Source organism: Myotis lucifugus, unplaced genomic scaffold (assembly GCF_000147115.1).
Source record: "Myotis lucifugus unplaced genomic scaffold, Myoluc2.0 scaffold_17, whole genome shotgun sequence".
NCBI classification, from domain to species: Eukaryota; Metazoa; Chordata; class Mammalia; order Chiroptera; family Vespertilionidae; genus Myotis; species Myotis lucifugus.
In genome coordinates this window covers 12,418,082-12,445,866 of record NW_005871065.1, presented here as the reverse complement: position 1 = coordinate 12,445,866, position 27,785 = coordinate 12,418,082, and the positions used below count along the sequence as shown (strand labels likewise).

Below are 27,785 nucleotides of genomic sequence, written 5' to 3'. Positions count from 1 at the left end.
ATGGATCTGTCTCAGTTTTTTAAAACTGTTTATTTTGTGGAAATAAATGTGTGCATGTGAATCAGTTCATGGAGGTAATGTTATTAAGTATAGGTTTGCTTGCTTTATTTATTCTAATTAATTAATTTTTTAAAATTTATTTACTTATGTAGATTTGTCAAACCCAGGAACCTTCCGGGATCTTGGGAAACCAGTAGGGGCCCTAAATAAGGAGCGACTGGAGAGACTACTGGTGCGTGGATTTAAGGATTCTGGGTCTGTAAGGAACTTCCTGAACCATGGCCTATATTCTTATAGTAGCTGAAACTCATTTCATCAAAGCTTAGGGCAAACATTGTCCAGAGTGATCATGTTTTGTTTTGTTTTTCTTACTCCCGCCGCTCTGCCTGCTGCCTTCCCCCACGAATATAGCTGCTCACCATTTGCATTTTTTTTTGCCTACAATTCAGGAAGTAGGAGGCTGACCTGATTACCAGTGTACTAACTTACTTTCATGGAGGGTTCTCTCTGGTAAATTGCATAAGAGACGCATAAAATCCCTTCCATCTTCCATTCAATCCAGTCCCAACATTGTTACCACTGCGCCAAGAAAACCAAAAGACTTGTCACAGGAATGCTGTATTTATTCAGATTTTCCACCCTCTTTTTACCTTTCCTTTTCCTATTTTAAGAAAGAAATTAAGGAGTATAATGTACTCAGGCCGTGATTTCTTTTAGGCTTTTACTACATGAGTCACTTGTTATTTTCATAGCCAACACTTAGTAGTCTTTTTTTCTCACATATTATAGGAACGCTACCAGGAGATGCCAGAGCCAAAGTTCATGTATGGCAGTCACTACTCTTCCCCAGGTTACGTGCTGTTTTATCTTGTCAGGATTGGTAAGGTTCTTTATCATTACCCCAAGTCAATGTTATTTCACGTGGACTCTTCAGTGAATCTGTATCTCATTACCTCCGATTTCCCCCCTCCAGCACCAGAGTATATGCTGTGCCTGCAGAATGGAAGATTTGATAATGCAGATAGAATGTTCAACAGGTTTGACATAAATGCCCCACCTACCATTTTTTAAACTTCCTAATTATATATGCACAATATGTTTGTTTTAAAAAACTAGTATATAGGGCAAAAAATGTAAAGATATGCAAAAAATCACTAATTGTTATATCTATTCCTTTCAGGCTTTTTCTAGTTGTGTGTGTGTGTAAATGTGAGAACATATTTTAAATACACTTTTTGTCCCACTTTTTGTATCCATATTAGATCTTGAAGTTATCCCCATGTTATTAGAAGTTTTTTAAAACGTCTCATTTTTTTAAAATATTATATCACATCCTAATGTATGCCAGAATATATTTTAACTGTTTATTGTTGGACATTTAGAGTGTTTCCAACATTATTTCATTATTCTAAATAATTTTTTAAAATATATTTTTATTGATTTCAGAGAGGAAGGGGGAGAGAGAGATAGAAACATCAGTGATGAGAGACAATCATTGATCAGCTGCCTCCCGTACACCCCACCCTGGCGATCAAGCCCACAACCTGGGCATGTGCCCTGACCGGGAATCGAATCGTGCTTGGTTCATAGGTTGATAATTTTGCTATGAGTTGAATACAGTTCCCTGTGGGTCTGTAAATAACTTTTTTTTAATTATAAAAGTAATACTTCTTTCCAAAAAAAAACATCAGAAAATATAAAGAGGAAAATAAAGTTCAGTTGGCATCTGTCCACACTGAGAGAATTTTCATTATTTGTCTTTGGTCTGTGTCTTTTTAATCTTTAAGCTCTACACTTGTTTGTTTATCATTCCTTTTTGAGATGAGCTGTTAACATACTTGTGCTAATTTTCTAGTGTTTAAGCACCTGCCTCCATTGGTCCTTCAGTGAGGCAATATGGGTGCAGAGGCTCCTGGCATGGCCTTTGAGACATTCCATCTGGGCCTTGTTCTGAATCCCTGCTCACTCCAGTGTCTCCCATGTGAGCCTGGGGAGTTTTTCTCTTCTGTGAAAGGGGGATTGCGTTAACGAGAGAATGAGTTAATATAGGTAAAGTGTAGAACAACACCTAGGTGCAGAGAAAGCTCTGTGGTTGCTGTTTCTATACCCCTGAGTTAAAATCAGTTTAATTTTTTTTTTAATATTTAGTATTGCAGAAACTTGGAAAAATTGTTTGGATGGTGCCACAGATTTTAAAGAGGTAAGCGGTTTAAAAAGTTAATGATTCATGGGGCTAGTGTTTTCTAACTGCTTTAAAAAATGTTGTTGCTGTTCCTTTTTTTTTTTTTTTTCACCTGGCACCTTCAGTTGATTCCAGAATTCTATGGTGATGATGTCAGCTTCTTAGTCAATAGTCTGAAGTTGGATTTGGGGAAGAGACAAGGAGGACAGATGGTGGATGATGTGGAACTTCCGCCTTGGGCACGGAGTGAGTACCTCAGCAGTGTGGCGTTGTAGAAAGTCCTTCCCTGACAGTGCAGTTTCAGTGTGATTAATTACTTAGTTGCCTAGATTTTAAGAAAAATAACAGTGTCATTCTCTACCTCAATGAGGCAATGTCAGTCCTATTCCAGATAAAAAAATACTCTATGAATCTAGGCTATAAAAATATTGACATATATTTGAGAGACCTAAATGTTGGGAAAATGATTTTGCCACTTTTTCTCGCCACAAAATTTATATTTTATATGATGGGGGCAAAATGTCATTAAGAAATATGTGCCTCCTGCCTATCCGAGAAGCTTTATGTGCCTGTGGGTAGAGGACAGAAGTGAGAGAAAGGAAGGTGGACGCTGCCGTGTTTTGACGGAGTCTAATCTGCCAGGTCCCGAGGACTTTCTCCAGAAGAGCAAAGAGGCCCTGGAAAGCAATTATGTGTCCAAGCACCTTCACGAGTGGATTGACCTAGTGTTTGGCTACAAGCAAAAAGGAAGCGAGGCTGTTGGGGCCCATAATGGTATGTAATAGTCATTGAAAGTTCATTTAGTGTTTGATGAAAACGAAACAAACAAAATGAGGGCAGAGCAGTCAAACTTATTCCTTCAGCAGAAACTTCTGTCAGCAAACGGTGCCTACTGGCTCAGCGACCCTGGATTGGATACTAAGTGAGAGAGGAGGAAGTCCTTTTGCCTAAAGAACATCTATTTCAGCATGATCCCAAGAGGTCTTGTTCTAAAGTCTTCTAATTTTAGCAAGTACTCGCTATCCCATTCAATAATTTCAATTAAAACTCAATCAGAACATGATGGAGCAGCGACCTCAGTTGCTATGAAGGGTCACAGAGTTTCCTTTGAATTGAGCTGGAAGAAACCCGCAGTAATATACCTCCTCATCGGTCTTGGTTCTCACCTGCCTCCAGGTTTCTCAGGGTTGATGATGAGGAAGTGGAGCTTGATTTAAGGCCTGATTTCTCACAGCCAGAGCAGAGGGCCGGGTGACCTGCTTCCCCTCAGGGGAAGATAAGCTGACTGAGAAATACACTGAGGTAACCGGTCCTCTGACCTGCCAGTGAGATTTCTGCTCAGCAAAGGATAATTCAAGTTGATATTTACTGAAAAGTTGGATCTTATTAGTCTTTTTTGCAGAGTGAACATCAGTTACTTTGAATAAAAGTTTAAAGTTGTCACTGGGTTTTAAAATTTTGAACAGAGTGTGTAACTCAACAGTACATCTCTCAATGGTGTTTTACTTCTCTCCTTCCAGTGTTTCATCCCCTGACCTATGAAGGAGGTGTGGACTTGAACAGGTACTTATGTCTATAAGGAGCTTCTACTTGAACAAAATACCTCTTTAACTAAATGATGCGCTTATTTGATAATGTTAAGATATGGAAAATTTACAGTGAATTGTATCTTTTACTATTATGTGAGTTTCTGAGCCTCAGAAAATTTTTTTAAAATCTGTGCTAAGGTTTAGACAATCCTGACACACAGTGGGTGTTTGAAACTCTCTCTGGTTGATCTGTACCATCTGAAATATGTGCTTTCAGGAGACGGGAACCTAGGGGCTCACGGCATTATTTGTGTTCTGTCCTAAAGCATCGAGGATCCTGACCAGAAAGTAGCCATGCTGACCCAAATCTTGGAATTTGGGCAGACACCAAAACAGCTCTTTGTGACACCACATCCTCAAAGGATCACCGAAAACTTCAAAAGTTTGCCCCAAACCTCCTGTGATAACATTTCCATAGCAGATTCTCCAGGTAAATTTTGCAAAGAGAATAAATGTAAGCACCTTTCGTTTTTCTTTAAGACGTTTCTAATGATTCTGAAGAGGAAACACGAATGTTGTGCTGTTTAGAGATAATATTTTTACCATCTTATTGCGGTTCTCCTGAAAAAAACAACAACGAAACAAAACCAAACCCCCAACCACCTGTTTTGTTGGTGTTTTGTTTGTTGTTAACTATTCACTTTAAAGACACGGTACTTTTATTTTCTGGTAATTGAAACCTGGCAGGATTTTTATTGCGATTGTTATGGTTCCGTTTCTTTGTGCCTTTCCAAGCTGGTGTTTGATTCTGAGCCGTTCCCTTTCTATTGATACATCCTGGCCATGGCTGCTTTAACCGTCACCTTCCGCCCCACTCTTTCCCCAAAATTATTTCCACCATCTCTCATTCTCTCTCCATCCCCAGCTTACAGACCTTGAATTCAAGGTGCTCTGCTTTCTTTATTTGATTGTATTATTCAATTGACAAACACTTGCTAAGTATCTGTTCTGTGCCAGGCATATGCCAGGTGCTAAGACGAACTTGACACTGTCCTCACATCTCGTATTTGGAAAAGGTGGAATGTTCCCACACTTTCATCCAGTTATCCTTGTTTTAGTGTTTTATGTTTCACCTAAAACAGCCTCCAACCTCCTGGCTCTCAGGATTTTTACACTATATGGAACTTTGGGAGCAAAATCACTTCTTATCTCCACTTCTGCTCTCTGTTCCAGGCACATTCAGACTTTGTAGGCACACACTGCTGAGCATGCTCTCAGCTGTGGAGGAATAGCTCACTAGAGTCACGTGACCCAGGGCTGGCTGGGAGTATGTCTCAAGGAGATAACCCCATAGAGTTAAGTCATAAAGATCATAGGATTATCTTGTGACGCCTCTTAAACCGTGCTCCGCTTACTCACCGGGCTCACACCGCTGTCTTGTGATTATTTTAAAGGGTAATTGTCCCAGCCCGACTAAAAACAGAAGTGAAGGATTACTTGGTCCTGTCCAGGAGCACTTGGAGTCATTGCTTTCATCTCTGCTTTCTCCCCCGCAAAACCAAAACAACTGCAGCATTCTTAGTGAACCCTCTGATGTTTGCAAATATTATTGACAAGGAAATGGTTCTTCGGGCTTGTATTTCCTGAAGTTCTTAAATCAGGGGCAAACATTGATAAAAGTAACAAAATACTCTAGTATTTAAATATACTTTTTAATCTTTCTCCAAATGGTTTTTACTTTATTTCTACTATGTACTTTATTATTTTTCCTTAACTACCATGGAGCTATCTAACATATTTCAAAGCTATTACATTTTGGTGGGCTATTTTGTTTTCTTGGTTGTTTTATTTTAATAGAAGACACTGTGACTCGTGTTATCTGTGATGCTTGTTAGTGATGGAGTTGACTCACTTGGCAATAATCTAATGTGCTCTCTCCAGGGGAAGAGTCTTTTGAGGACCTGACTGAAGAAAGCAAAAAACTGGCCTGGAATAACATAGCCAAACTGCAGTTGCACGAGCAACATAAACTCCACAAAGAGTAAGAATGTCTGTGTTGTCCTCGCAGAAGTTGGCGTCTTGGCCTGGGGTGAAATTGTTTTAAACCAGGTCGGTGTAGCTCCGTGGTTGAGCATCGACCTATGAACCAGGAGGTCACAGTTCAATTCCTGGCCAGGGCACATGCCTGGGTTGCAGGCTCAATCCCCAGTAGGAGGTGTGCAGAAGGCAGCTTATTGATGATACTCTCTTATCATTGATGTTTCTATCTCTCTCTCCCTCTCTCTTCCTCTCTGAAATCAATAAAAAATATATATTTTTTAAAAAAATTGTTTTAAGCTGAATCAAGGTGGAAGTTCTTTCAATGTCATCTTGATTGTTTGTTTTTTTTTTATCTCCTTCAAGTATTTATAGTGATCAGCCACCTGATGTCAATGTGGCAAGGGAACTTTTGGAACAAAATGGATTTGTGTCAGCCTCCCATGTTCTCATTTCTATAGTTGGTCCACCTAGAATTTTAAAAATAATACCTGTACTTCCAAGACATTGGGCTTCCTGCTGGACCTGGAGGGGTTACAAGTGTTCCCTGTCTTCCGCTATTAAGAATATTTTTATACTTTGGTAGAAAGACTTGAGAGGCACTGAAGTCACCTGATCCATCCTGTTACAGATGAAAAAAAACCAACACAGACCCAGACCAGGCTGTGTCCTGCTCCTGCACCCTGGACATCCTGTCTGACATTTTGAAATCACATGGGGGAAACATGCCAGTTTACTTTAGATTAGTGGTTTAAAATCAGAGTGCAGCCTCCTGAAAAGAATACATAGTTCCTTATTCATTGGAACAATGGCCTTTTCTCAACCTCTCTAAATGGCACGAATCCAAGGCAGTGAAGACACGAATGAACCTTTAACAGGATGTGCTAGACTAGTTCTGTCTGGACAGTGGTCTCATCATTGCGCAGACGCTGGTAAATTCAATTCAGTGATCAAGCCGGGGAACTAATTTTAAATAAGAGTTTCAGTCCTTGGGTGATGGTCAAATAAAAGGGAATTGAAGAAGCAGTAGTTTTCCAGCTGTCAGAAATGTGTTACACTTTGAATGTGGCAGCTCAGGAAGCTAAGAGTGGGAATGTTTTCCAGCCACAAGTCCTGCCAGAACAAAATTAGAAGTTGCCTAGTGATGCTTTGGTAAGGGCAGGTATCAGGTGGGACAGATGCAGCAGGCAAGCTGTGAAGGAAAAAATCACAGAAACTTGGTAAAATTAAACCAAGGGCTTGAAGGAGACCAGTGTCCTAGTGCACGATTGAGGCCATTCATAAAACTTTGTTTTCGAACAGGGCGGTTACTGGAATAGCGGTCTCTTGCAATGGCTCATCAGTCTTTACGACGTCACAAGGTATGTTTTCCCACCTGAAAAATGGCTTTCCGAGGATCGTAGTGTCCAACTTCGTGACTCTCAGGTCAAGGACTGACTGTACTTGCATGTGCTGCCCCCACATAAAATAAACTCGGAGCAATTAATTTGTGGCATATTACATACGGTGTCATTGTGGTTTGCCAAGAGGTCATGAAGAATGCCTTTCTGTGGCTGAGGCTTCCCAAACTTTAAGGGGAAGGGCGGAAAGAACTCGTTCCCCACCTGCTTGCTGGGGAGGAAGGCAGCGTCGTCATCATCTGTAAGAGGCAGGAAGTCCTTCTTACCTGTTTCTTTTCCTTATTAGATAACACCTTGAAAATGTTTTCTACAGAATCCAAAATGCTACAAAGAAGTATATCATTTTCAGATATGGTGAGTTCATTTTCATTTAGTCATGCTAGAAATCCATGTAGCACTTTGTTTTATACACACTCGTGTAGTGACATTGTTTCCCCCCAAACAATTGTTGATTCCTGTGTGATATTGACAGAATGCCTTAGATTACTTCTAAATTTACATTTTTTTCAAGTTGCCTCTTTCTCATAATAATGTGATTTCATTGGTAGCCTAAACAACTTGAACTGCTACCCAGAATTCTTCATAATAAATCATTCCTTTTTTGGAACGGTCAGATGAATGTGTATGTGCTACTAAAATAACTTAATGCATTTCTGAGTTGGTGGGATACCTAATACTAGAACCCCAGTGATTCTGAAAGAGCGTTTTACTGTTAATGTCAGTCACCTGAAAGATTTTGAAATTCCCTGAAGAATTTTGGGAGTTTTCCTTACCCACATGAATCTGTAATCCTGAGAGGGTGTTCGCATTCTTGACAGTCCCCAGGCCACCCTCCCCCGTGACTTCCCACCGCTGAGGGGGCCCCTCCAGTGCTCCGGGGCCTTGCAGAGCCCTGAGCATTAGGCAAGTCCTTGCACGCTTGACACACAGACTTCCCTGCCATTGGGAGGAAACATGGCATCTGGAATTAGTCAGTTGAGAAAAACTTTGTCTATTTCAAAAGGCTAACAAACAGAATCTGAGCACTAATTTGGGGGGCATCTTGTATAGTGGTTTTGCCATGTTGGGGACTTACTAATTACTGTAATTATTAATGCCGAATCATTTGTATTTCAGGCGTTATCGTCTTGTTTACTTTTACCAGGAGATGCCACTGTCATAAGTTCCTCATGGGATAATAATGTGTACGTATGTGCATGCTTCTTTGTCATTCCACTCACATGTAACTGCCTCGGGGACACCAAGCAGCCAAGGAGTCCCCCATTGGCAGGACACTATTGTTTTCAAAAAGGAACACATATTGGATGAGGATGAAACTGTTGGATTTGAACAGAATTATTTGAGTCTAATATTTCTCCAATTGGACTCTATTTCTCTGTGTTTTAAATTGAGGTGAAATCATATTAAGAGCTAGACCTGGAAATTTCTAGTTTTAAATTAAAATTTTCAGTATTTTTATATGATAACATGAGAACAAGTAATTTGTAATTCTAGTGGGCCTTAGTAAGTATAAAACAACATAATGTTTCTTGAATATGTGTTTAAGAGGCTTAAAATTAAGTTGAATGCTGTGTTAATAGTTCTCGTTATCTTTTATGTTAGCTATTTTTATTCTATAGCATTTGGAAGGAGTCAAGGCACATTAATGGGACATGATGATGCTGTTAGCAAGATCTGTTGGCATGACAACAGGCTGTATTCTGCATCGTGGGATTCTACCGTGAAGGTTTATATAATTTCTAACTTACAATGTTTGGATAATAAAAATATAAACCGTTCAACTGTTAACGTGTTCAATTCAGTATTTTTCACAAAGCATGTAAGTGATATATAAGGATATTGAATATTACTGCTTTTTTTTAACATGTACACTTTTCAATATAATAGGAACTTTTCATGATTTTTCTGCTGTGTGTTCCACTGGGTGTTGGGAGAAATGCAATGCCTTTTATCTAACACAATTGGGACTAGCAATTGATCAGTTAAATAGAAAATGTCAAGTGAAAGTGGGGAATCATTAAGAGATAATGCATTTTATTAAACTTAAAACATACAAATGCCCATTTATTCACTATCCTGCTGAGGTAGGACCATATATGAATACCAGACCAGTACTTATCATCTTTGGTTTCCAATCTGCATTTGTGTAAAAAGAAAGCAAAAACCTAAAACCATTAGAATTCCTTCAAATTTTTTTCAATATTTTCCTCCCATTCTTGTAGATAAGTTTCTTGCTTGCACCTGATGTAATTTAGTGCCTTGCCTTTTTGAGTCTTCTCAAGACATTAATAGACACTACACTTATGCACTCGTATTTCCTTAGTTCAAACAATGCTTAAACTACATATTTCTGACAGCAAGTGCAAGGTATGGAAATAAGACACAGGTCCAGCCGCCTCTTGGTAAGCACAGAATGGCGGAATAAGGGCGCTGAGGGAGAGGAAACAGAAGTATTAGGCAGCTTCCGTAGTTGGGGCATGTTCAATGGACATTGGTTAGTCGAGAGTTCTTCAATGTGTTAGATATGCTCTTATTATATTCATGTTTGCAAATATCTTCTGCACTCTGTTCCATCCTAGGTGTGGTCTAGTGTTCCTGCAGAAATGACAGGCACCAAGAGACACCAGTTTGACCTGCTGGCCGAGTTGGAACATGATGTTAGTGTGAGTACTGAGTACCGGCAACAAGAGTGCAGGAACTTGGGGGCCAGATTCTTTTTAAAAAAATATATATTTTATTGTTTTTTTACAGAGAGAAAGGGAGAGGGATAGAGAGTTAGAAACATCGATGAGAGAGAAACATCAATCAGCTGCCTCCTACACACATCCCACTGGGGATGTGCCTTCAACCAAGGTACATGCCCTTGAGCGGAATCGAACCTGGGACCTTTCAGTCCGCGGGCCGACACTCTATCCACTGAGCCAAACCGGTTAGGTCTGGGGGCCAGATTCTTGATTTTACCTACGTGTTTATGATCTTTTGCTTTGTGTTATTTTGCTTACTGATCATAGACTCTCAGTTTTCTTCTTCGAGTTGACTCTTTGGGTTTCCAAGTCTACTTTGTCCTTTTTCCTCCCGTTTGTTATTTCCCTGAGCACAACATTGAATATCTGGGTATCCTCAGAGTATCTGGGCCAACAAGATGTGCCCCATCATCTTTCCTATTTTCTGACACAGAAGGTAGAAGGGACCATCTCTCTAGGACAGTGATGGCGAACCTTTTGAGCTCGGCGTTGTCAGCATTTTGAAAAGCCCTAACTGGTGCCCTGTCACATATAGAAATTTTTTGATATTTGCAACCATAGTAAAACAAAGACTTATATTTTTGATATTTATTTTATATATTTAAATGCCATTTAACAAAGAAAAATCAACCAAAAAAATGAGTTTGTGTGTCACCTCTGACACGCGTGTCATAGGTTTGCCATCACTGCTCTAGGATAATGCACATCCACCACAGAGGACACTGATCTTATTATTTGGCCCAAGTGTGTGCAGTCAGGGGCAAAACCAGGCTGGCACCTGGTCCCTTTCTCCCGTTGCTATTTCCACTGGTTCCCACTAGGTTCTCGCTCCCAGTACAGTGGGGCCTTAACTTACGAGTTTAATTCGTTCCGTGACGGAGCTCATAACTCAAATTACTCGTATGTCAAATCACTGTGACGTTCGCTGCGCCCACTAGCGGTGGGGTATCTGAAGCTGGCTCGTAACCCGAATTTTTTTGAGCTTGCAACTGAAAGCAAAAAATCGGCCGAGAGACGGCTCGTATCTCAAAAAAACTCATTAGTCGGGACACTCGTAAGTCAAGGCCCCACTGTACTGCCTTTTCTCTGATGCTGGGAATTGATGCCTAGTTTGCATGGTTGACAGATCAACTGAAGTCAAGAAATATTTAGTATGTAACTCAAGATGAATATTTAGGTATAACTTTGAGATATTACCCCTCCCCCCCCCCCGCCCTCCCAAATTCCTCAAATCATCAATCAGCTGTGTTTCAGGCAGTTTGGCAAATCTCTACAACTTAACATTCATGGAATTAGACTGACAAGTTTAGGCTATTTTAAAATAGCATTACATTTCCCCAAATAACACTTCATTTTATTCACTAGCATACGAAGAGATTAGTTATTATTCAGTAAGTGATGTTTAAATACATCTGCATTAACTACACCAGGACACTGTACCATAGAGTTTAATCTGTATCATTATGCCCACATATTTGAACTGGCCGAGGGAAACAGAGCTTATGAGCCTAATTCTAAAGGGAATACTTATGTTTTCTTGCTCAGGTGGATACCATCAGTTTAAATGCTGCAAGCACACTGTTGGTTTCAGGCACCAGAGAAGGCAAGGTGACTATCTGGGACCTCACGACGGCCACCATACTGCACCAGATTCCGTGCCATTCGGGGACTGTGTGTGACACTGCTTTCAGCCCAGGTAGTATTGTCCTTTTTAATGCAGATGATCCTGGGGGGACTCGAATTATTACTTTGAAATAAATAAAAATGTAAAAAGAAAAACACTTTGCGGATAAAAGTAGTTTTGCCTATAGCTAGAGCTTCTTCATGGCAGAATACAGTATACTTGTGGCATTTGTACCGAGTAGAAAAACTGTATTGGATATTATTACTTCTTCCTCAACTCACTAGAGAAATTAGTTTGTAAGATTTGTAATTGCATCTGCCCAGTGTCTTAGAAACACAGCATTTCTGTTTTTGTCCCTAAGAATTTGAGCCAAACTGATGAGACATGCTGACGAGCAAGATCTCAAATGCTCCAAAACAGAAGCATTTCAAAGAGAGGATAGTCATTGGTTAAGTAAAACAAGGAGCTCAAGGAAAATGAGAATGAACATTAGGCCACCAGACTCGGAAATAAAATCTCAGAATAATCTACGCTCTGAAGCTATAACCTTTTATCTGTGTCCCTTGGTGTTACAGACAGTCGCCATGTCCTCAGCACAGGAGAAGACAGCTGTGTGAATGTAATAGACGTGCAGACAGGAATGCTTATCTCCTCCATGACTTCCGACAAGCCCCAGAGGTACATTTTTGGGGTTACTAACGGTGAAGACATTTACACACAAGTTTGTGAGCATGTGCCTTTGGGCTTACTTTGGCCAGAATATAGCTCTTCCTTCATGATGAATAATGAAATGATTCTTTCTAAACTAGAGGCCCAGTGCACAAAAATCATGCATGGATAGGGTCCCTAGTGGCTGCTGGTGGGGGAACTTCCTTTGTTCTGCGCCGTCCCCTGGTGGTCAGCGCACGTCATAGCTAGCGATTGAACTCCCGGGGGGACACTTTGCATATTAGGCTTTTATACTGAGAGATTATTCTTGCAGGTGCTTTATCTGGGATGGAAATACTGTTTTATCCGGAAGTCAGTCTGGTGAACTGCTTGTTTGGGACCTCCTTGGAGGAAAACTCTGTGAGAGAATACAGGGACATAAAGGTAAGGGGTTTTCAGTTAGCCTGACCTTCCTTCCCAAAATACCGAACTCAAACCTGCTTTCCCGCAGTCCTAGCCACAGCAATCAGACAGGAGAGAGAAACAGACACCCATACTGGGGAGGAAGAAGTAAAGCTGTTATTTGCAGATGACGTACTATATAGAGAGAATCCTAAGGATTCCACCAAAAACTATTAGATCTGATAAACAAATTCAGTCAAGTAGCAGGATACAGTTAATATTCAAACCTGCTTTTCTTTCAGCCCCTGTGCCCTCTGGGCTCTAACATTCCCCTCCAGCATCCTGGCTGGCCTGTATCTCTTGGGTCTTCAGAATTTAGATTTATGTTGATGGACATTTGACTCCAAAAAGGAAGTTTTTACATTAACTTTCATATGGAGAATTAAAAGCCATTATAAAAGCTATGTTATTTTTTTTAATAGTTAAAAACAATATAAAAGTAATGAACTACAACGAGAAAAGCTAAGTCAACTTTCCACCACTGTCTTACCCCCGCCCCCACTTGTCTTCCAGTTTGAGTCCAGGGTGTGTCTCATTGTTGAGAGGGTGTTTGCATGTGTGCATAATAGTGTCATGTCTTTTCACTTAGATCTTCTGGAGATTCACTATATTTGCTTACATTTGCATTGTTTTCTCCTGATCATTTGGAAGGTTTATGGCTTTGAATTCTTCTAGTGTCAATGGTTAAAAGTATCTGCTACCTTCCCACTGTGAGCAGTAACTTCTCACCTTCTTCTCTTCCCTGTCACCCAGTTTTGTAGGGTTAGTGCTTAACTTTATAAAGTGATATATCTATGCCTTTCCAACTTACTAGCTTTAACATTTTTACTCTTTCCAATAGAAATAGATGTAAATCATTAGATTAACACCAATTCTCTCCCTTTTCCTCACAAGTTCCTCGGACTAAGCAGTTATTATCAGATAAAAGTACAGCACTTCTTAGTGTATCTTTGGGGACTGCCTATCAACTCGATCCCTAACCAGTGTCTTTTCCTTGTAGGTGCTGTGACCTGTATATGGATGAATGAACAGTGTAGCAGTATCATCACAGGAGGGGAAGACAAAAAAATTATGTTCTGGAAATTGCAGTATTAAGTGCCTTTTCCTCTCCTGAATGTTAAGAACTCTAATGTGTTTTTAAACCAAACTTTTAAATGAACTGGTGAAAGTGCAATGATAGTATTAGAAGTTTTGCCACATAAGAAATCTGTGGTTTTAAACTTTCTAAGTCATGGTGACGTCACTGAAAATTGTTAGTTGCTATCCTGAAAGGTAGATAAAGGTACAGCACTGTTAAGGAGGAACATTACATTTGTAAGGCAGATGATCATCCCAGTATGATGGTCAGAAGACAGGTTTGAGTGGCAGAGATGCTAAATTGGGCTGGGGAACATTCAGAAAGCACTTAACAATTTAGAATTTTCCAAGAAAATGTGCAGTATTCTCTACTACTGAGTCACTATTTTGTCTTCCTGATTTACACAATTGCTGCCCACTGGGTTTTGGGTGTGTTTTCATGGTGTGGTTACTTTCTATAACCTGCTGTCCCCAGATTCTAGGGACCCGGGGAAGGAATAGCAGTTCTTACAACAGTAAGTTTACTGTGTATAGGAACAGTTTATTTCATGATAACTATTAAATGCTCATCTTTTCTACATTAAAAATATTTTTCTGTAATGCAACGTTTTCATTTTCTTATTACAAAAACTAGGACTTTTTAAGAACTTCAAGTATTGATCCTCCTAGAAAACCATACTTAGCGATGTGAATGTTGGTCTTACACTTGGAACCATCTTCAGATCCAAGTCCAGACAGCAAAGTAGATCATCAAACTGGGAAACACTGGTTTGCTTTGCTAAATTTCAAACAAGGTAAGCTGCAAAGCAGTAACACTTTTCTTTTCTAAACCACAATAATATAGGATTTAAAATTTTTCTATACTCTTTAGAAATAGTTTTATCTTGCAGGCAGTATGGCATAGGAGAAAACTTGAGTCAGACTAGGATGATAGCATTTTCAGTCAGTTTTAAGTGCCATTAAACATTACTTGGTCTCAAGTATCGCTAGGGAGAATCTACAGCCTCACCCGAGTTCCTGGTGCTCACCTTGAGGGCTGCAGACCTGTCCATCAGCTTCTCAGCTGGAAACACCTTTCCTGACACTGCTGCTCCCCTAGCAGAGGGCCTTCTCGGGACCCCTGGGCGTCAGCTGCTGCAGAGAGGACTCCCACCACAGGTCCCAGGTGAATTTCACATGCCCGTTTTCTAGGTCATGTACTAGTTTAGTGAAAGCCATGGACAGTTTCCAAAAGGTGCAATAATAGACAGTCTGGCTAAATTTTGACTTTATTTATACATACATATTTAATTGGAATAGGCAGAAACCAAAGAGAAAAAAAAATCAGGATAAAGTGTCAATGCCATTTTGTTTTCAGGGCAAAGTCAGGAAATAGAACAAATCACCAGGACAACATGGTTTGTAAGACCATCCCAAAGCAGTTAAGTTATATAACCTATGAATGGAAAAAAGTCAAAAGTTTATTCTACTTAGTATTAAGAATTTTTACATTAAATATATAGTAATTCATTTATCAGAAAATGATACCAGGAACTATGAGAAGTAGTTGCATTCATTACACAATGACTATAACTAGAAAATCTCAAATGCAATAAGCAGCTACGCTATATATATAGCTCTTGTTCTGGGCTAACGTACATGTCAGTTTAATATGGAACTGCATTATGGGTGTTAGAAAGGCAGCAATAGTTATATTTTGGCTTTTCTTCTAGATGCTTAAGGCAGCAGTTCAAGCATATTAAGTGAAGGTAGTTAAAATTTAATGATAATTAATACAACTTGCATACACTGTTTAATGCTTCCTACATGGAATGAAACCAGTGTTATTTAATTGGTGTTTACAGAAACACACTACACACAGATAACTAAAAAAAACAAAACAACTATCGAAAGCAATCATTCTAAATGTCCTATGGTAACAGTAAAAATGCAAATATACCATAGAACTAAAGTAACAGCACTACTTGATTTATAGGACAAAGGTGACTGGCTCCAACACAAAGCTAAGCCTGCATCAGTCATTCTAATCATAATGGCTTGTAAAAGCATCAGGTTTCCAGTAGAGAAACTAATCTATGAAAGTAAGTCTCTTGATTTTGAGAGTTTCACATCTGTAAAACCAGGATAAGGCTACAACTATTTTGAAGTCTGAACAATTATTATCAGATCAAACAGTTAGATTCCCAGCCATACTGTAAGACAGAAAGGACCTCATGCAGCATATGCTCTCTGGCTCCTAGGAAGCTTCCTGTGCATAATATCGAGTGAAGTTGCCAAAGAAGTAAACTGGAGAAGTTCAGCCAAGTTTCCATTGTGTCGTGACTTTTAAACCTCAGGAATGGTGTGGTCCATCAGGCTTTTGATAATGCTTGGTGCCATCCTACAAGAGAGTCATTATGTTGATCCAAGAAAACTCCAATTCAAACTTAGCAGCTGTTAGCATGAAGCATCAAGTGGGATGGTGGGGGGGAGGTCTTTTTAATGAGTTCTAATCTAAGGGTCTCATGCAATCTACTTGTTTTGCAAATGTCCACTGTGAAAGGCTATCTGTATCTTGGCTAGAAAAGTTAGATAAGATACAAGTAAGTCTTTGTATATTTTTGTATATTAAGGCTGATGATTTTTTTAAAAAATGCTGTTATGAACTGGGAGGCAAACTGGAGGACAGCTATCACTTATTCGACAGTAACTCCTTTTTTTATACCCCAAAAGTAGCTAGCTGCTTTCTACCTAGCAGCTGAAACTAACAAAAATATATTATCCGCCTATTTCCATATGCAAAATAGATCCTGAAAAAAAGGATTCTAAGTTGGCAAAAACAGTTCTGCTAGAGCCAGGATTTCAAAAGCTCCTGGGAAGGTAACCCATGCTGCCCCTTTTCTAGTCTCCTTTCTCAGCTTTCCAGTCTTCCCGTTACCTGCCTTCCGAGATGCCTGAGAGAGTAAAAACTGTGACTCCTAACATCCAGTAAGAATTTGCCATCATGAACCACGAGTAAATTTCTACTGAGCAGAGGAACTATAGGCAGCGTGCAACCAATCCATTTTTGGAAGCTGAAGAGAAAGTTTGCCCAAATCTGCTCGTATATCCTTTTCCTAGTAGGAAATGTCAAAATTTCCAGTGTGTAATGAATTTTATTCCAAGCTTAGGAAATTGTAAGGGGTCATCCTTACCAACCAAATCTTCTGATTTTAAATAATTTACTCCAATGTCACCCCTTAGGTAAAGAACCAAAAGTTTGGGAATTAATATATATGTACTGTGCTTGCTTTTAAGTCTCATTAGCATAAGCATCAAGTTAAAGAACTGTGTCTACTTACCGTTTAATAATATGTTCAAAGATAAAAGCAGGCATGATTGTAATAGTAACTACAGTCCCAGATGTTGACAATATGTCTGCAACTTGAGAGTCCTATTGAAAACATAAAATTGTTATTCTTCTTAAAGAAATATGTCCTCTTATGTTTTGCTAATCACTCTAAATTCCTAACTCTTGGTATTTACAATTTTTTTCTAGTTTTCCTTACCAAGTTTAGTGTAGAATCACAATCTTAAGATTATTACAATATCCCCTCAGTTAGCCAAAATTCATAAAATAAGCAGGTTATAATGAAATCCTTTAGATCTTAAAAGTCTTATTCAGGAATTTGAATAGAAACTATTACTTGTTGCCCATAATCCAAATTGGAAAAAGTTGTACAAGCATTCATTAAAAATGCCATCAAACCTTTAATGCCTATGTCTCCATAAAATTCTAGTTCAAGGGACTTCAGAGATCATCTACTCCAGCCCCTTGTTACAGGAACAATAAATAATTCCTGGTAATAGCCCAGATAACTCCTTTGAGTGGCCTGAGTATAGCCAGCACAGCAGAGCCCCAGATTCCACCATCACATATCTACCACTGTATTGCTATATTTTGGAGGTCAATATGAAAACAGCAACATCCAAATAGACAAAAAAACAAGTTCTTTACCTTCAACCCAATGACATTCTGTCCATTAATTTCACAGATGTTATGTTCTGTGAGAAGACCATTTCTGGCTGCAGAACTGTCTTTTACTATGGATGTTATTTTTCCATTTTTAAAGATAAAACCAACATGCCCGGTACTATCCTTATGCATAGTAATTGTGCGTTCAAAGGGCCTGTAAAACATAATGGATTCAATTGAAAATTGCACAGTAAACATTTTAATGGACTTCTATCCTGCCATACTAGTTGTTTTGTTATCATAAACTCAGTGTTTCCAATAGGAGCAACTAAGTATGGCTGTGATATTGTACATTCAGAGAATATCTTAGCATAAAAGATTACAGTTGATCCTTCAATGCAGGGGGTTAGGAGCACTGACCCTCCAAGCAGTCAAAAACCTGCATAGAACTTTTGACTCTGCATAAACTATCGTCGGCCATCCTCATTTGCAGATTGCCAACAGTGGCTCAAAAAAGTTGACCCTGTACCATACAGGTTTGAACTGCGCGGGTCCCCATATTAATTTAAATCCATAGTGGACCCACGCAGTTCAAACTCATGCTCAAGGGTCGACTGTATTTTTCTTTTAATTTATCCATTATGGTTTGCCTAAATTACTAATATTTCCTTCTTTGAAGTATCCAAGACTTAACTGGCTTCTAGAAAGTTCCTTTTAGAAAGGAAGACATGTAGCTATTACAATAAGGCAGCCAGCTCTACCATGCCAGTTATACTTGCTCACCTTTCTATAATTCTGCTGCCATGTCATTACATGGGTTTTCTGATAAACCTGTGTTTTCATAAAATTCAGAACAGTCATATCTTCCTATTGGTCCACGTTATTACTATTACTCTTTTCCTTAGATATAAAGCAAAAAATGGCATTCATCTATAAAATGTTTACTAAGTACCTTCCACATGTGAGAAACTAGAAACACAAGAAATAATTGTTTTAGAAGAAAAACTCTAAAGCTAACAATATGACAGAGGCCCACCCTTAACACTTGTGAGGGCTGGGGCAAGAAAATAAATGGACGCCCAGATTTCACGTGCTAAATGTTTCCGTTTTAAACGGACTAACTGCTAAATAAAATGTCCCATCTTCCCACCCTGACAACTAGAGCTTCATAACCAGCCAAAAAGCCAGGTCTGTTTTTGGAACTTGTAGAGACTTGGCGTTATGCAGGGACCCTGGCACTTCCACCCTGGAGACTGGGTGTCTAAGTAGTAAATTAGAAAGTGAGCCCCAGGATGCATGCTGCTCACTTTTCCAATGTCCATTTTCTATAGAAACAGATTAAGATAGGAAAGTAACTTCTTAGAGGATGAATTTCTGTAAGCTCTGAAATAAAAGTGTATGCAAAACCAGAACACTATTTAAAAAAAACCCCAAACTATGTAAAAAATCTGCACCACACAAATTTTAAGACTCTAAGGCTCATCAGTAACATTTGATTATTTTCTGCAACAAAATATTATATTCACAGAATCCAAAAAGCCCAAGAAAAAGGGAAACTGGTCTTAAATTTCCATTTGAACTGTCCAGTCAACTTACCTGTCACGAATAGTCATAGTAATCTTCTCTCCAAAAGCCTGCTTGAGCACCTTGTGTGCTTTATCAGAGCTCCAGCCTGCACAGTTTTCCCCGTTGATCTGCAGCACTTGGTCCCCGAATCTCAGACCAACTAATGAGGCTGGAGAATTTGCCTGGACAAGCTGAACAAATATGCCCTAGAGAATAAGAAAATAACTTTGGTCATTTAGCACTGTTATGATATAGTTTTAAAATGGTGGAAAATTAGGACCAACTGTTTAGGTTAGGAGTCTACTTTAGTAATTTTAAAAAAAATTACATAAGTATATGTGTTACCCCCCAAAAAGAAATTGAAAATTTTATCAAGGCAAGAATCCCAAGAAGGCAAAAAGATCAGATCTCAGTAATAATTTATACCTCAATTCATGACCCATCTACCCATCCTCAATCACTCCTTTCATTTTGGAATAAAAAGACTACGGAAAACAAAGGTTTACTATAATAGATGTTACATCCGAGTCTGACAATACTGAATAGGTTTTGGCCACATGATCATTATTTAGGGGGAAAGCAAATCAAGTGTTAAAAGTTTTGTGATTTCTTTTACAGTTTAGAAGTGATAGAAGGTCCTCACTTTTTGAGCTGAAGGATTCCTTTATCCACTTGCTAAATTATGCATAATTAAGAGTAGGGTTTAATTTAACAGCCTAAAAAGGTGGGCACATTCAATACCACTCCAGTTCTTATAAAGAATCCACTATGAAATACAGAAAACTCAAATATGTTTAAGATATTTTTACTTCTATAAACTCAAACTCAGATGAATAAAATATAAACAAGTATAGAAGAATGAACCTGACACAATATGAAAGCATCTACAAGACCAGACCCTTTCTACCATCTTAAGCTGGGTCAGACTTGACCTCTGTCGTGTGTCTGCGACTTCAGTTTAGGCAGTTCAGGAAAACTAGGCAGCATCTGTAAGTGGTCTGACAACGGAATTTTGTCCAAATGTACAAACCCACTGGAAGGATAACTGCAGTGGGAGGTGGGGGCCTATGAAGAATATCTTGTCTCTTTAGAACAAAGGAAGGTGCGGAGAAGAAACCCTGGCACAAGGGACAGCAAATACTTCATTCACTGAAAAAGGAGAGTGAAGTCAGAGCTTCCCAAAGAAGCACCCTGATGTGTCTTCAATAAGCTAGGAATGTTCAAAGGCATCGATGTCCTCAGCCCCTGGGCAGGCAGGCAGGGTTGGGGCTCCTGCCAAGATCAGCCTCGGTCATTTTCTATGTGAAAAGGTTGGACACAACGAGCTGAGGTCTCAATACTAAAAAGGAACCCAATAAGGCAATACCCGAAACCATACATCAGGGCAAGTCCTTAACAATCCTGAGTGCTTCCTTACAGAGTAACCCTGTTTAATTTCTTCAGTACAGTTAAGGGGAGATGAGAAGCAATTATAAAGGTAAAGTAATGGCTTCCCTAATTAGAAAGTCATCTTTGCTCAGAAAATGACCTATTAAATTCAAATTAAAGGATGGCAATAACAGAATTGCAAAACCATTTCATAACAAGTTAAATAATCATTCTTTGGCTTAAAAATACTCATCACAAGACCACTGATTTTCACTGGTCAGTCTTTTCTTAACTTCCATATCCCTTGCCCTGTTTCAATGCCAGATTTCTATTTGTATAAACTATGTTATACTATATACAGACCAGTGAACTTTATTCCAAGAAGAGGACTCAAGGAAGAAAGAAAAAAATCTTCAAGGTAATGTTGGAAGTCCCAACTCTGCTTCTTCAGAATATGGCATCTCCAAGTGGGAAAAGTTTGTTAGATTTAAAGTATTCTCAATTATAAATACACCATTATAATTTATTAAAGCATTTCAATTTAAATTATTCCAACACAAATTACTTAATGTCCTATAAGCTATTTAGACAAATAGACATCAAAAATACTTACATTATCTATAGATTTAAGCCTGAGCCCAATTTTTCCATCTTGATCCTTACACAAAATGACTTCACGAATGCCTTGCTTAATTTCTGCTCTACGAATGCCAACATCATTACCAGTTACAGGAGCCACCATATAGTTCATACTGGAAGGTCTTGCTACCAACTGCTGACAAAAGGATACACAATGTATCAGTATTTACAAACATTCTCCATGAAAAAAACAAAACTAAAACGAGTAACTTGAATATACTCAAGTTGTGGTTTCCCAAAAAGTAATCTGGAAATTATTTCCTTCAGATGGTTTGATTCATGCAAAAATGACCCTGGTTTTTATTTACCAATTCCTCAGGTCACTTCTTCCCACATTTATCACCTCAACGGAGTCAATGCCTTCCTGTCTGCCTGCTGCCTTCTGAATTCACTGCCATTTTTCATATGTACTTTGGCTTGCCTTCAACTCAAATGTATGATCCTAGAACTTAAAAGGCACTTTTGAAACTTATGCAACATTTTCCAGAGGTTCTATTTTATATGGTCTGATTTTTGGCAAACTCCTTACCCTTTTAAAGTTTCTATAAAAGGCCAACGTTCTTACCTCAACAGTGCCACTGTGAGGATTAAAAGAAAAGGGCATGTTACGTGAGTGCTGCACACCACAAATATTATTTCTCATCCCCTTTAATAAACATCTGTGGATTAGCCAATGGTAGGCACAAACCAGACTGCCTTAGAATAGCAGGGACTTGTGCCAGGTACCATATTTCAAGTTTCTCGTTGTTTTCAAGTTTTCTTGACCAAAATTGGTTTCTTATTTTTAATGTTTTTTTTTAAATTGATTTTTAGCAGTGGTTCTCAACCTTCCTAATGCCACAACCCTTTAATACAGTTCCTCATGTTGTGGTGACCCCCAACCATAAAATTATTTTCGTTGCTACTTCATAACTGTAATTTTGCTACTGTTATGATTCGTAATGTAAATATCTGATATGCAGGATGTATTTTCATTGTTACAAATTGAACATAATTAAAGCATAGTGATTAATAACAAAAACAATATGTAATTATATATGTGTTTTCCGATAGTCTTAGGCGACCCCTGTGAAAGGGTCGTTTGACCCCCAAAGGGGTCGCGACCCACAGGTTGAGAACCGCTGATTTTTAGAGAGGAAGGGTTAGGGAGAGAGAAACGTGATAGGGCTGTCTCCTTCCTGCACTCCCCCTACTGAACCACAATTTTATGAAGAACTGCATCTTTTAAGGGAACACTATAAAGTTGTTATTGCTTCATATGAAGTTATAATATTTGTAGATGTGTAGGGATAGACTGCGTAGTCAAGGGCGTAGGCAGTGCCAGGTAACAAAATATGTCTGTTAGCTCCAAACCCACCCTTCTAGACTCTACTTGGTGATGCTGGGGGTTGAACTGTGCAAATAATGTTTTGCTTTGTCAGCGGGTTTCAGGTTAGCATCCACCACGTGAAGCACTAGAGGGAGACTGGAAGGCTGGAGGAGAGACAAGTGCTCTGTCTTGTTTGATTCTGGGTACTGTCGTCATTGCCTGGTCCTAGAGCTTAACCCTGGTGGCAGCAGTTAATTCCATTTTCCAGAACTTACTGACACTCCCAGAACCAGCCTCACTGCAACCTCTCAGAGGTACCAGCACTGCCTCTCCTCCAAGGTCTGAGGCCCAGCTCCCTGGAGCTCTTCTTCCCACAGGCTTCTAGGTTCTGCTAACTCCAACCTCTTCCCTATGCTACCCCAATCCTAGGAGGTGGAACGACTTTCCGCAATTATAATGATATTCCATTTTTGCTTTTTTCCATGCTTCAACCTCTTTGTCTAATTTCTTAAATTATCGCTGATAAAATATCTACTGTGATTTGTTTCTACAAATGCACCCTAACTGATATAAGCAAGTTTGCAATAAATATTTGATAAATAAATATCAGGTATTTAATTGTGAGCAAACAAATAGGATAGACCTGTACTTCATAATGATTACTCGAGCAGCAGCTTAGTACTGTTTGTTATAAGAAGTTGCTAGAGAAGATGTAAGAGGCTACTATAATAATCTAGGGTAGAAGTATAGTATAGAAGCTCTGAATACAGTTATAGTAGGACTGGAATGGATAAAATTAACATAAGAAACATGCAGAAGACAAAGGAGAATGGACTAGTCAAGGCACCTGCTTGTTTAACTCCTAATAAATTAGAAAAGTGGGAAGAGCACAAAGGAAATGGACTACTTAGAATATTCAGAAGGGAGTCTAAAATTTCTGAGAAGAGAGGTCAATGTTAAAGTTATAAATCTGTGAGTTAACCACAAAGATGAGAGCTTATATTTATGCATAGAGTGTGATTTTATACAATTCAAAATTAGTTCACTATACATACCCCCTGAGTTGGTGCTCCAGAGACCATGGCCATATTTGCCTCTATTTCTTCTCCATTTAAACTGAGGCCCATGTAGTGAGAAAGCTCCGGATACAATTTAGGATAGAGATCTAATATAAATAAATGAGTGAATAAAGAAAAAAACATTAGAATATTCAAAATGAAAACTGTTAGAATGGGCTTCTACTTATGTTAATAATCTTGGGCTTCTAAAAATTCCTAAGAGTAGAAATAATTTTTCCAAATAAATTATCTTACCTTTCCTTTTTCTTAAAATAAACATTTGATTAGCAATTCTGTGAACAACCACTGATTCTCCAGTGGAGAATAACTGAGCAAAATGTCTACTTGTCGAGGCAGTTACTTTATAACTCATTTAATAAACATGGCTATGAAATAATTCAATTAAAATAAAATCGAACGTTTTAAATTGATTTAGTGTCATAGCATTTTAAGAATATTAACCACGCCCTAACCGGTTTGGCTCAGTGGATAGAGCATCGGCCTCCGGACTGAAGGGTCCCAGGTTCGATTCTGGTCAAGGGCATGTACCTTAGTTGCGGGCACATCACCAGTAGGGGGCGTGCAGGAGGCAGCTGATCGATGTTTCTCTCTCATTGATGTTTCTAACTCTCTCTCTCTCTCTCCCTCTCTGTAAAAAAAAAATCAATTAAAAAAAATCACATTCCAATAAAATCTTGGAAACAGTATATTTAAATATTAACAGTATTTAACTTGGTAGTAGAGGTAGGTACTATTTCCAAAAGATCCTTTGTACATGATTTATTTGTAACTTAATAAAATGGATTTTCTAAAAGAAACAAAGTTATAAATATTATGAGGCCACAAATATGTACTTAACACTCCTTTTGTATCTTGTCATATTTAGGGGTTCTCTCCTGAATCCCCACGAAATTAGAAGGAAAGGGGACCAAAGAGAAGGATATGGAGACTGAGTAGAGATTCTAGGGGTTGGGAAAGCCCCTCAACCCCCAAAGGGAGGCAAGGCAATTGGACATTTCACAGCACCCCTCCACCCCCAAGACAGAAGACAGTTTAAGAGCAGCAATATGGGCACAGTCCACATAAATGCATCAATCTCAAGTTATGAACTTATGAGGGTTAAAATTTAATTAACTTAATTTCATGAAGCCATAAAACACATCTTCATATTCATAGTTCACTTTCTTGATTAAAGGTTTAGGCTTTGAAATAAACATTTTTTTCTTCTTACTACTAAAGCTATAACCACCAATTTTATGCTAAATAAAAATTTTTAAATCTTGTATTTCTTATTTCAAAGAAAGAAGGCTTAAAAATTTCTGCTTAAGGAGAATGAATCCAAAGTATAAACCTACTTCCATCTTGAGAGATGGGAGCAGATGCTTCAGACAAAATTGCTGGGTTGGCAGGGTTTGCAGAAAAGGCACTTTGAGCCTGAAAAAGAAAAGAAAATTCTAACAATGTCATATATGTACTTAAAATCTATATGTATAAAAGCCCAGCGACCCTTACAGCAGAACAACCAGAACAAACCGGTCGCTATGATGCGCACTTACCACCAGGGAGCATACGCTCAATGCAGGAGCTGCCCCCTGGTGGTCAATGCGCTCCCACAGCGGGAGCACTGCTCAGCCAGAAACCAGGCTCACAGCTGGTGAGCGCAGCGGCGGTGGTAAGGAGCAGAGAGCCAAGTGGTAAGGTGCGAGCAGGCGGGTGGTTAGGAGCAAGGGATCAGAATTACAAGAGGGCGCAGGCCAAGCTGAGGGACCCCCCCCCCCCCCCCCCCCCGCACGAATTTCATGCATCGGGCTTCTAGTTCTTATTTATAAGTTTAACTCATTATTCCCAAAAAGAAACTAAAACATTAAAGTTGTACTCAAGAAAGTTTAGTTTCAAACATTTCATAATACGTTTTTCAAAGAAAATCTATAAAAATATTTTTCATATTCTAAATATGTACCACTATCATAAAAAACTTGACTAAGCATCATTCCATATAGTTTGATGTAGCAAATTAATATAGTAATATTTTAAAAATGCATGACCACCCATTTTATATTTTTATTGTTCTTTTAAGAATTTTTTTAAAAGCAGTTTTTATATATATATATATATATATATATATATATATATATATATATTTATGATTTTTACAGAGAGGAAGGGAGAGAGATAGAGTTAGAAACATCGATGAGAGAGAAACATCGATCAGCTGCCTCCTGCACATCCACTGGGAATGTGCCCGCAACCCAGGTACATGCCCTTGACAGGGATCAAACCTGGGACCTTTCAGTCCACAGGCCGACGCTCTATCCACTGAGCCAAACCGGTTTTGGCTCTTTTAAGAATTTTAAAATATTTTATCTGCATAAGAAAAAAAGCTCAATCATCCTATTTAATAAAGAGGGAATATGCTAATTGACACTCATGCTATCGCAAAGATGGCGGTGCCCACAGCCAATAAGGAGGGAATATGCTAATTGACTTCCCCACCCTCACAGATGGCAGCACCCACAGCCACAAGATGGCCGGCAGGGGAGGGCAGTTGGGGGCGATCGGGCTGGCAGGAGAGCAGTTAGGTGTCGATCAGGCTGGCAGGCAGAAGCGGTTAGGGGCAATCAGGCAGGCAAGCAGTTGGGAGCCAGCAGTCCCGGATTGTGAGAGGGATCCCAGATTGGAGAGGGTGCAGGCAGGGCTAAGGGACACACAACACCCCCCCACCCACCCACGCCACTCAGTGCACAAATTTCATGCACCGGGCCTCTAGTATTCATATAAAAGTCATATCAGAAAAATACCTACATATTTAAATATTTAGTTTAAATATTAAGTTGCTAATATTTATTGTGGCATTTTCTACTGAAATAAACTTTATCTTCATTTTAGCAAGTATAACAAGTGGCTACACTATACTAAATACAAAAATATTACAAAGTATGCAAAACATGTACTTTATCACTGACACAAAAAATGACAAGATAGCCTGGCCAGCACGGCTCACTGGCTGAGTGTCGACTTATGAACCAGGAGGTCATGGTTCCATTCCCAGTCAGGGCACATGCCTGGGTTGCAGCCTCAATCCCCAGTGTAGGGAATGCAGGAGGCAGTCGATCAATGATTCTCTCTCATCATTCATATTTCTCTCTCTCTCTCTCTCCCACTCTCCCTCTCCCTTCCTCTCTGAAATCAATAAAAATATTTTTTAAAAAAATTATTCCTTTTTAGATTGGTTATTTTCTATTTTTTCATTCATTGCTACTACTCCTAAGGAATACTGAAATAAGAATATGTAGGGTGTGGCAAAAGTAGGTTTACAGTTCATATGGAAAATACAGTAATTAATAATACAAGAATAAACTGTTTTGTGTACTCACAATTGTAAACCTATTTTTGCCCCATCCCGTATATAGAAAGTTCTCTGCAACCAAATATGATTATGTCATCTGGTATAATAAAAGAAAGATGGTACAAGAGCCTAAGGACTATGAGTCTTTAAATGTACAAACTGTTTTTACACTCATTTGAAATCTCAAACTATTTAAAAGGGGGCGCCCCCAACGAGCACAGTTCCTGCTGGGGCATGTTGTTTCTGTCATTACAGAAAGCATGTGGACAGACCATGCTTGTAAGCTACCATTGTCATTGTCCCCTCTGCTCACTGCATTAGAAAACTAAGTACTGGATCTCTGTGTCATTGTTTCTTAACAGTTTATTTTATATAGGTCCAGCAACCACAGGCTCCTGTTAAGAATTTGTAATGAATAGAGAAGTTCAGGAATTACATGATGTGGAAAGACACAGACTAATGGCTATTGTAAGAATAGTTTACTATATATGAACTGCCAGTTTACAGCTGCATTTTAGCTTTGCTGTGGTGTAAAAGGCTAGAGGATTAGAAAATAAATACCTCTGCAGGGGCATCTCAAGAACAAAAATAAACCTAAGTATGAATTACTGTGTAAAAAGAGCTATACACACACACACACACACACACACACACACACACACACTAAAACTGCCCAAGACTTTAGTAGTTAAGAATACTTTTAAATCCAGTGAGAATTAAAAAACAACAACTATATGTCTCCCTCTTTACTCATTATTTTATCTCTAAGCAGTTTTTGCTGGAAACATAAAAGGTCTTCTAATGGAAATAGCCACAGAATTTGCTGCTTAATGTAGGTCAGCCTAATGTAGACTATAGCCTT

The 27,785-nt window shown here is 38.9% G+C and overlaps 2 protein-coding genes across 9 annotated transcripts in view; one reads left to right on the top strand and one right to left on the bottom strand.

The window, feature by feature from the left end:
* Window positions 1-24,857, top strand: part of NSMAF (neutral sphingomyelinase activation associated factor) — a 42,231-nt gene extending 17,374 nt beyond the window's left edge. For 2 of the 4 annotated variants that reach the window (XM_023750987.1, XM_006085314.3), the window contains 18 exons: window positions 153-232; window positions 790-880; window positions 974-1,037; window positions 2,149-2,200; window positions 2,308-2,428; window positions 2,825-2,956; window positions 3,703-3,745; window positions 4,038-4,201; window positions 5,653-5,752; window positions 7,051-7,109; window positions 7,435-7,502; window positions 8,265-8,332; window positions 8,751-8,874; window positions 9,728-9,811; window positions 11,438-11,588; window positions 12,092-12,194; window positions 12,499-12,608; window positions 13,627-14,303. In XM_023750987.1, the coding sequence (XP_023606755.1) occupies window positions 153-232; window positions 790-880; window positions 974-1,037; window positions 2,149-2,200; window positions 2,308-2,428; window positions 2,825-2,956; window positions 3,703-3,745; window positions 4,038-4,201; window positions 5,653-5,752; window positions 7,051-7,109; window positions 7,435-7,502; window positions 8,265-8,332; window positions 8,751-8,874; window positions 9,728-9,811; window positions 11,438-11,588; window positions 12,092-12,194; window positions 12,499-12,608; window positions 13,627-13,721 (1,709 nt within the window). In that variant the 3' untranslated portion in view covers window positions 13,722-14,303. Of the gene's footprint in view, window positions 1-152; window positions 233-789; window positions 881-973; window positions 1,038-2,148; window positions 2,201-2,307; window positions 2,429-2,824; window positions 2,957-3,702; window positions 3,746-4,037; window positions 4,202-5,652; window positions 5,753-7,050; window positions 7,110-7,434; window positions 7,503-8,264; window positions 8,333-8,750; window positions 8,875-9,727; window positions 9,812-11,437; window positions 11,589-12,091; window positions 12,195-12,498; window positions 12,609-13,626; window positions 14,304-14,337; window positions 14,498-16,587; window positions 17,437-24,463 lie in introns of those variants that run through there. The other 2 variants (XR_002828359.1, XR_002828358.1) reach the window with 2 other exon arrangements.
* Window positions 14,949-27,785, bottom strand: part of SDCBP (syndecan binding protein) — a 28,347-nt gene continuing 15,510 nt past the window's right edge. For 2 of the 5 annotated variants that reach the window (XM_006085300.3, XM_023750989.1), the window contains exons 3-9: window positions 24,933-25,011; window positions 23,575-23,684; window positions 21,185-21,346; window positions 19,234-19,409; window positions 17,680-17,851; window positions 17,024-17,115; window positions 14,949-16,083 (exon numbers count right to left, since the gene is read on the bottom strand). In XM_006085300.3, the coding sequence (XP_006085362.1) occupies window positions 16,029-16,083; window positions 17,024-17,115; window positions 17,680-17,851; window positions 19,234-19,409; window positions 21,185-21,346; window positions 23,575-23,684; window positions 24,933-25,011 (846 nt within the window). In that variant the 3' untranslated portion in view covers window positions 14,949-16,028. The remainder of the gene's footprint in view (window positions 16,084-17,023; window positions 17,116-17,679; window positions 17,852-19,233; window positions 19,410-21,184; window positions 21,347-23,574; window positions 23,685-24,932; window positions 25,012-27,785) is intronic. The other 3 variants (XM_006085303.3, XM_023750990.1, XM_023750991.1) reach the window with 3 other exon arrangements.